Raw genomic sequence first — 8,797 nt, 5'->3', positions numbered from 1 at the left:
TGAAAAAACTTTTCAGGGAACCGAATATGCAACATTTAGTTAGTGGAATGACAGGTTTGTGTCAGAGGAGCTTTTGTCTACGTTTTTTTAAACTGCAAAAAATGATAGCATTAGAATAGACTTGGGAGTTAAGAGAATCAGTCCCCAGATTCTTCATTAACAAAGGGCTTTTTCCATCTATTCACACCTGCTCACACAATAAAACCATTATTAGAATGACTTCAGGGAAGAGACCATCAATGTGTTTTTCTCCCAGTGCAAAAAATCAGCCAGAGGCAGGCATTTGCTATAAAATTATCTGGGTTTAATCACTATCAACATCAGAACCATAGTACATTAAAGTACAAAACCTGTATGTACAATTACACATACAAAAAGTGTTCTTTATGAGGAGCAATTTTCAGCAAATCTGACAAACAGCAAAAATCATTCCTATTTTTGGTTTGCAAGGAGAAATGGAAATTTCCAAGATATCTCCCTCCTCCTTCTGGTTCCAGTGACCCTCCGAACATCAATTTGCAAAGGCCTGAGGTAGAAAGGAGGGTATTAACAATACCAGGCACTCATTCCTCCCTCTTTATGGAAAGGATGAATTTTTAGGAAATGTTTTCCACCATTTATTACACTGATGTTCCATCCATCTGCATCATTAGGTTCAGTAGTTACCATGACAATATGATGCCTACAGCAATCTAACTTGATAGCCAGATGCCAGGATGTGAAAAAATAGGACCAGCTAAGAAAGTGAGAGAAATATAATTAATCTGAACCACATAGAAAATGTGCACAAAACTGGGACCAGGAAGAAAATCGCTGAAATGTCATTGAAGAGGGAATCATTGAAGGGCAGCGATAATTGAGTTTCAGTATAAAAACTCTGATAACTAGAGCCATGCATTAGTCTACAAGGAAGACTGCAAAAGAAGTTAAAGTTAGTCTGGACTCTTGCTCCTGGACCCTGTTAGACCCTGGTGGCACCAGCATTGATTCTGGCCATAGGAATTGTAGGGCCCTAACTTTCTTGAGCCGCTCATGCTGCCATTTCAAGTGCTGTTGTCAGGACACTCTTCTCGCCTCCAGGCTGCTATCGTTTCCCAAATTTCCATCCAATGTAATAAAGTCCATCAAGCTGAAGTCAAGCTTCAGCTACATGGTGAGAGCTCCTATTTCTTTGCCTTCCTAGTGACAGTGGAGGCAGCAGACTAGCACATCCCTCTCCTGGGCCTGGCTATGACAGAACGGAAGGGAGACTGAGAACAGGAGAGCAATCCAGAAACTGTGCTTCCCGGAGATAAGTCTGGGTCAGGTGGTCGTTCTCAGCACGGCTGGGTTGGATAGCGGCGCTGAGCCAGGCGGCTTGGTCGATTCAGGCTGCTAGCCATGGGAAGCTGGAAGAGACGAGGAGCACATGCTGCACTCCAGAACAGCTCCTGGCATGACTCTGCCCGGTGACTAGTTGGTTCAAACAAGGGCAAACTGAGCATCTCTAAAACGCTCCAGCTACAGGTGGCTTCCCAAGGTTGAGTTCCAATGATCAACCTTCACCTCTTGACTATGCCAAAAAGAAACTTGACTTTATAAAGAAGGGAGGCAAGTGATGTATTAGCAAGACTAAGCCTGCCCCAAGTCACTGAGGAGCAGGGAGCTGGTCTTCTCTCAAAGTTTACAGTGCTCCCCAAGCCCTAGGACAGAGAAACTCTGCACTCCCACCACTGATTCCCACACCAGCTATATCTCTTGTATCTCAGGACCTACTGAAGGTCAAGAGAAACATTTATATCAGGCATATACTGGGCATGTTCTAGGTGCAAAGCACTTCACGCACATACTACTAATAACTCATTTTACAGATGCAGAAAGTGAGACTTACAGAGGTTAAGAACCCACATGCAGCAAGTGGTAAACTGGGATTATAAATCCAGCCTCTTCAGTAAAACTCTGTGGTCCCACCCATCCCTGGAAGGCATCCTTACCTGAGGAACCTGCGATGGGTTGTAGAGAGGAACTGCCCCTCTCAAAGGAGTAAGGGGAGGCACAACTCCAGGTTTGGAGCAGAGCTCAGAGGAAACACCCTGTTATAGAAATACAGAAAATCCAGTCAGTGGCTACTTCCCAGAATGTCCAGGCCTTCCCTGAGCACCAACTTTGGCCAAGAGAAGTACATGGGAAGGGTTTCTTATAAAACTCAGGGAATCTCCAGCACACAGACATGACTCAAGTGGGCACAGTGAATACCTGGACCTGGAGTGGCAAAGCAGGGGCTCAGGGGTGCCATACCTCAAGCACGTGAGAAGGAAAATCCAGAATACATCAGGCTGAGACCATTATAAAAGGCAATACCAGACCTTTTAGACATCCTAAAATACTACAAGAGTGTTCAAACCAGGCTGCAAGACATGCTTTCCTAACAATTGGCATGGAATCCCTACCTATGTGGAATTTATCCCATGAAGAATTTATCCCAGCCCCAGTCAAGGGCACAGTGATCTCCAGTCCTCTCTGAGAGAGGGGAACAGGTGGTCCCAAGAAAGCTCTGCGGGCTGAGCTGTGTCTCTCCAGAACTTCATCTGGTGAAGACCTGGCCTCCAGTACACTGGCATGTGGTTATTTTTGAAGGTGACATCATTAAAGAGGTCTTGTGTGTGCCTAACAAGACAAGGAAGCCAAACATATACAGAGGAGAGACCACATGAAGATGCAAGAAGACAACCCACCACAAGCCACAGAGAGAGGCCTCAGAGGAAATTCTGATTTTGCACTTCTGGTCCCCAGAATTGTGAGAAAATAGATTTCTGTTTTTTAAGCCCTCTGGTCTGTGGTACTTTGTCACAGCAGCCTGAGGAAACTCACACAGAAGCTTTATCCATGTTCCCCATGCGGCAGCCACTCACAGACAGCATCTCCAGGCCACAGTAAAAGCTCAGTCCTCACACACACAAGCACCTGCGGGAGTCCTACACCCCAGCCCATGCACTGCTCACCTCGAGCCCTGAGAACCCTGCAATCCCAGTGCCCTCGGCTGTGCCCCCACTGGACAGGGATTCTGGGAGCTCGTCACCACCTACAAGGCAATGAGTTAGAAGGGTTCCCTCAGCTCAGCGCTGAGCAGTGCCCACCCTTAGAAGGTGCTACCCATACCCAGGAGCACCATCGGGACCACAGATACCAACCAAAGGACATGAAGGTATGGGTACCTGTGCCCCTGGAAAAAGTGCTGGTCCCTGGCAGGGACGGGGCCTCAGGAGACAGTGTTGGTGATAGGCTCGGGCTAGTCTGACGGGGAGAAGATGCCACAGGTTTCACCTGCTTTGTAGAGAAAAACAAAGGGGCGCATTGGGGACACTGTTGGTTAACAATCTCATGCCAACCTCTGTGTATTCCGACACCCATAATGGCAGCCCCCATGCACAACCATCACTGGGGTTCTCTCCCCAAAACATTTTTCTCCTGCCATTCCTCCAGCAATCCAAATTAGCTTTGCTCCTACCCCTCTGTAGTTGAAATTTTTCATCTTAATTTTTAAGACCTTCATAATCTGTCCTCACACACAAAACAAATTTATTTCTTACAATCTCCCAACACAAAGCCTGTGTTTCATCCAGATTAGGGCAGAGCAGGCCGGCAGCCTGGTGCCACACGGTGCTGGGGAGATTTCCTCAGAAAGCCTCCTAGGGAGGGTGCTCCAGACCTCTCCCAAGGTTACCTCTGAGTCAGTGCAGTCTGATAATGAGTCTTCTTCAGATGGGCTGTGGGAGGGCTTCGATCTAAACCAGCTGAACCAGCCAAATCCTGAGCTCTGAAGAGAAAGGAGAATTTGTGCATCCTGGAGGTTTGTTTCTCCACACTTGACGTGAGGTCAGCCACCCCAGTATGAGATGGAGAATGGAGGGAAGGGGACACAACCAATGTGGAGACTCCCAATTCTGCTCCACCACTCGGGAAAGGGGCTGGAGGAAAGGGAAGGAAGGGCCCCCCACCTTTGTGTTGTCTTTCACATCTCCTGGCTTTTCTCTCTGCGCAGCATTTGAGGAGGGCTTTTTATCTGCTTCATCAGAGGACTCCTCTTCCTCCTCCTGGACTGAGGCACTGGAATTCTCAGAGAAACTTCGTGCTCTGGGAGCCGGTGGTACCTGGAATTTTTAAAAAGAACTAACATCAAAGCACATGTTCCCTCCACCTGACCACTCAGCAATTCTGGGAGTACCCTGAGGTTCTTAGGCATCTTACTGAGGGGAAAGTAAGGCTTAGCCCTAACAAAGGACTTGCCAAAGGTTACAGGACAAGGCCAGTCCCAAACCCAGGCTTCCAGTTCTCCCTGACCTTAGGAAGTCCTGTTTGCTATGCTTTCTCTTTGGAAACCATTTCGGAACTATTCCAAGGCCTGGAGCCAGAGGCTACTGCAGGAGGAGGAGAGGGCCCAGAGGGACCGCCCAATCTCCACCCCCTCATAAAAACAACCCACACAGCAGCAACCAGGGACCCTAAGTCATCTTAGAACTTATTTCCTGACATGCTGGCTCAAGAGCAACTGTGAGCAGTGCCCTCCCCAGAGAGGAGCAGAAAAATGCCTTCATCTCTTCTATTAACTTTCTTTTACTGTGGTACAATATATGCCTTGCGTAAAGCTCACCACTACCACCTGTCTGAGGTGTGTGGCTCAGTGGGGTTATGCATACTCAAAATACTGTACCACCACCATCCCCAACAGCTCTGTACCCATCAAACCTGAACCGCCATCTACCCTGCCCCCGGTCCCTGGTCACTGCCATTCTATTCTACTTCCTGTTCCTACCAGTTTACCTCATCTAAGTATCTCTCAGAAGTAGAAACATACAACATGTCATTGTTGTGTGTCATATTTACATTTTACACTCTCCATAAAGCATAATTGGTACAAACATTGGCAAAAATACAGAAAAAGCTTTATTATTTTATTATAATGAGCATAGTGATTGTAAAATGCTGGGCACTGATCTGAGTATTTTCATATAGATATTCATTGTGATCCCTACCAAAGATCTCTAAGATAGGTGCCGTTACTATCATCTCATTTGATATACATTTGATATTCTGTTACTGAGTGTCACCCAGTGAAAAAGGAAACTCATTGAAAACCTTACAAGGTGTCCTCATCCACCTTATTCATTAGACCCGGCACCCTGAGAATTCTAGCACTTCCCCAAGGTCCAAATGACCATTAAAAAATATTTTGGATCAATTCAAAACTCTGAGGCGGTGTGAGTGTGGAAAGACTCACAAAGAGGACTCCAGAACTGCTTCAGCGAGTGGCAGGAATGATGGGATCAGTGTGCTCAAGGAGACAGGGAGGACTGCAGGGAGGATTAATGGCAATATGTCTTTTACTGTAATAAACTTTTTATTTAAACATGCACCATATGTTTCAATCACACCATATGTATATAAGGAAAGAACCAAAATATTTGACTGTGGGACCATGAAGTTTGGCTCTTTATATGATACTTTATTTTTACATTTTTATAACAACCATCTATTACTTTTTCCTGTAAGTATAAGAAAAATAGTAAATCATAAAAGATTTTAAAGACCTGAAGCTCTACCATTATGTGAAAAAGTCAGAATATAATTGCTCTTACCAGGCAACACTGAAGAATATCTTAAGTTTGGGAACAAAGCTGCCCATTTTTGAGGGAAGAGTTGCATTCAGTCAACAGCCAGGTGAAATGACTAATTTGACACAGACACCCCAACACCTTACAGCCTAACTGAAGGGCAAAGGCGAGCAGCCACTGCTACAGTCATCGTGAATCTTTCTTTGACATAAAAAAGACAAGATTAAAATAAGGAAATAAACACCAAGAGTCTTCTACACTGGTGCAGGGTGTGGCAGGCATTTGGTGCAACAGAGCAGGGTACAGAGGGCCAGAGATCCAAGAAGCCAGAACCAAACCAGCTCTGTTTCTGCCTCCTTCCCAGATCAGAGGCAGGCAGGACTGAGCAGAAGAACACAGTCCTTTCCCCACTGCCAGCATTTGGTGTGGAAAGAAACAAGAAACAAGGTCCAGTGTGGAAGCGAGAGGAGCTTGCACATGGCTAAGAAACCAGGGACAGCTGGAAAACACCAGAAGATGGGAAACCCATCAGAGTGGGCACCGGCGTCTTTTAGGCCTTGTCCCCTCACCTGAGGCTTAGGAATGACACTCTGACCATCATAATGCTGGGGGGTTTCTTGAGGCACTGCGTGCTCTCCTGCGGCACCAAACAGAAACAAAAGTTGTAAATCTGAATGTGTGCTTTCCCATCATCCAGAAGAAGGTTACTGGGGACACAGCGGCTTGCTTAATAAAGCAGCAGGAGCTCAGAGCCCACAGCCACAAGAGGATCACAGTAAATGACTGCGTGGTTCCTGTCCACGCCAGCCACGGAGGGCATGCTGGTCAACCCAAGTCTACATCCTGAACATCAAGGTCATTTCTGAGGAATCTGGGAAATCAGAGCAACATGGATCTGGATCACAGGGATCCACCCTTCCAGGTTGCCAAGGACCCCATCTTTGAAGGTCTAAGAGCTAATCCTCCTGCATGGGTCCCATATCACCCCCCTACATTCAATCCATGCTGTCTAAGGTCTGATAGCCCTGAAGAAACATGGGAATAGGACAGAAACATGATCCCTGTCACAGCCCCTGACTATTAGCTCTTGGGCACAAGACTGCTTCAGAAGGAAGATTTGGCCTGTGCTGTAGTGCGTGTGAGACACAAGTCACATTTTCTTCATGTCTCTATCCTGCGGTTTCTCCTGACACTGTGCAATCCCAGGACAAGCACCCAGTGGTTATGTCTGTCCTGCTGCCAAAGCATCAGTGCAGAGGCTGACTAGGGGAAGGACCTCAGTGAAGAGTGGACCACCATCCACGTCTTTATCCACCATGGCCCTGCTGCCTCCCCTGGTCCTGGTATCTCCCCCACCTCCTCCTCTGCCCCAGGAATCACTGCCAAGGTGCCAGCCTGCTGGCAGGTCTTACCAGAGACAGGGTACATCTGCAGCGTCTCCTCATAGGCCCTTCCTTCAGGAGCCCCCACCACTGCCACACTGCCACCACCATCGCCAGCCCCTGGAGGGTGGGTCTCAGGAACCGAGAAAAGAGGCACTGGTGCTCCAGTGTGCCCCACACCTCCTTCTTCCAGGTAAGGCCCCATAAGGGGAAGGTCCTGCTGTGGGCCAGACTGGCTTGGGCCTAGCTGCTCAGGAGTTGGCCGTGGGGCTGGTTGGGACCCAGTAGCCTGATGTCCAGAGAGATCCTGGTAGAAAGGGTCTGAGGACAAAGGACAAAGAGGAACTGAGACCTGAAATGTAGCATTTGCAGATTAATAGCACCAGAAAAATTCCTGCTCTTGTCCTCTGTGAAGGCAGTCACAAGAGATGGCCAGCTGGTTGATGTGGCTTTCATAAACAAAATGCAAGCAAATTTCAATTCCCAGGACCAGAGAGAAACAGAGCAACAGAGACAGAGAGACAGACACAGAGACAGAAACAGACAGACAGAGTGAGACAAAGATAGACAGAGACAGACAGAGCAAGACAGAGACAGAGAGACAGAGACAGAGAGAAGCAGAGAGAGAAAAAGACAGAGACAAAGAGAAAGAGGGAGAGAGACAGAGAAGAGGAAAGGAGTGGAGAGGATAGAGGGAGGACTGAATGACCCTAACACCTCTCACCACGGTTTACAAAATTATTCCCCTCACTGCTTGTGTGATCCCTGAGCCACTTAGCCTGAACTTACCATCCCATCTCCCATCTACCTCTCCACTTTTTAATTTTGGAGTAAGCGCTTCTTCCTCTAAGAAGTTCTTGGAGTTGAATGTTTGAGACACAGAAAGCTTTTAGTTTGAAAAACAGAAATGGAGGCTTTTTACTAATAGGAAAAGGAACAAGAAAAGGAGCAGGGGGGGTGGGAGGGGACGAGATAAAAAAGAATGAGGACGTGCTATGGACAGACACCAACTCCACAGTAAACGGAATCTTTGGGCACTGCCAACACATACTAATAAAAAATAAAATTTAAAAAACCCACATCAGATCTTAGAAATGATGGCTCTGCTTTTAAAGAAAGAGCAGGCATTCACATGGGAAGGGGCCTTGCTGCTAAGAGAATCTCAGGCGTGGGTGCAGGGAACGATTGGCCTACAGGCCCAAGGCTGGTGTGGGCACCTGCCCCATGGCCACCTGCCCCAGGGAGCAGCAGCAGACAGGGCCACGAGGGAGTGGCCATCCAGAGACCACTGGCTGGCTCCCCGCAACACCACAGGCCCTGCTGCAGGACAGCAGCGCCAGGGACCCAAACCAAGGCCCTCCTTCCCTCTCTTCCCTTTACTCCTCCCTGAAGGAAATGCAGCAGGCTGGGAAATGGCCTGCAGGGAAGAGATGAGAGCCCTCGCCAAACCCATCACAGGAGTAACTTGAGGACCTAAGGCCTGCTGATCAGCTACCCAGAGGCATCCTGGAGGGGGTCGGGGATGCTGTGAAAACACATCCAAGCATATTTATGCCACAGTCACATGGCAAGTGATCACTCAAAACTCTTCAGAGCTTCCAACGACTCCAACACTAACACCCAATACATGTAATCTGCTCTCTGGCCTCAAGAAATGATCCAGCTGGGAACAAGGTACTAACACAGACAACATGTTAGCTAGCGATGCCATGCAACACGTAAAACACTCAGGCATTTAAAACCTGGACTGCGAAGCAGAGACTGTCACGGTGGGCGATTCAGAAGCATCCTGGGCATGTGAGCCTGGCAGAGCTGGGTAGAGAG

General features: G+C 47.8%; 1 protein-coding gene across 5 annotated transcripts in view; it reads right to left on the bottom strand.

Annotated features, from left to right (window-relative positions):
- Positions 1 to 282: 282 nt before the first annotated feature.
- Sec16b (SEC16 homolog B, endoplasmic reticulum export factor) overlaps positions 283 to 8,797 on the bottom strand; it is a 46,131-nt gene continuing 37,616 nt past the window's right edge. For 4 of the 5 annotated variants that reach the window (XM_063240200.1, XM_063240201.1, XM_013157998.3 and 1 more), the window contains 8 exons: positions 7,004 to 7,294; positions 6,161 to 6,228; positions 3,978 to 4,130; positions 3,704 to 3,796; positions 3,195 to 3,306; positions 2,982 to 3,061; positions 1,974 to 2,072; positions 283 to 1,388 (listed from right to left, as the gene is read on the bottom strand). In XM_063240200.1, the coding sequence (XP_063096270.1) occupies positions 1,317 to 1,388; positions 1,974 to 2,072; positions 2,982 to 3,061; positions 3,195 to 3,306; positions 3,704 to 3,796; positions 3,978 to 4,130; positions 6,161 to 6,228; positions 7,004 to 7,294 (968 nt within the window). In that variant the 3' untranslated portion in view covers positions 283 to 1,316. The remainder of the gene's footprint in view (positions 1,389 to 1,973; positions 2,073 to 2,981; positions 3,062 to 3,194; positions 3,307 to 3,703; positions 3,797 to 3,977; positions 4,131 to 6,160; positions 6,229 to 7,003; positions 7,295 to 8,797) is intronic. The other variant, XM_063240202.1, reaches the window with a different exon arrangement.

The sequence above is a fragment of the Cavia porcellus genome, unplaced genomic scaffold (assembly GCF_034190915.1).
Source record: "Cavia porcellus strain 051 isolate PalLab524CR breed Dunkin Hartley unplaced genomic scaffold, mCavPor4.1 scaffold_29, whole genome shotgun sequence".
NCBI classification, from domain to species: Eukaryota; Metazoa; Chordata; class Mammalia; order Rodentia; family Caviidae; genus Cavia; species Cavia porcellus.
The sequence above is the reverse complement of the archived record's forward strand: the minus strand, read 5'-3'. Positions and strand labels throughout refer to the sequence as shown.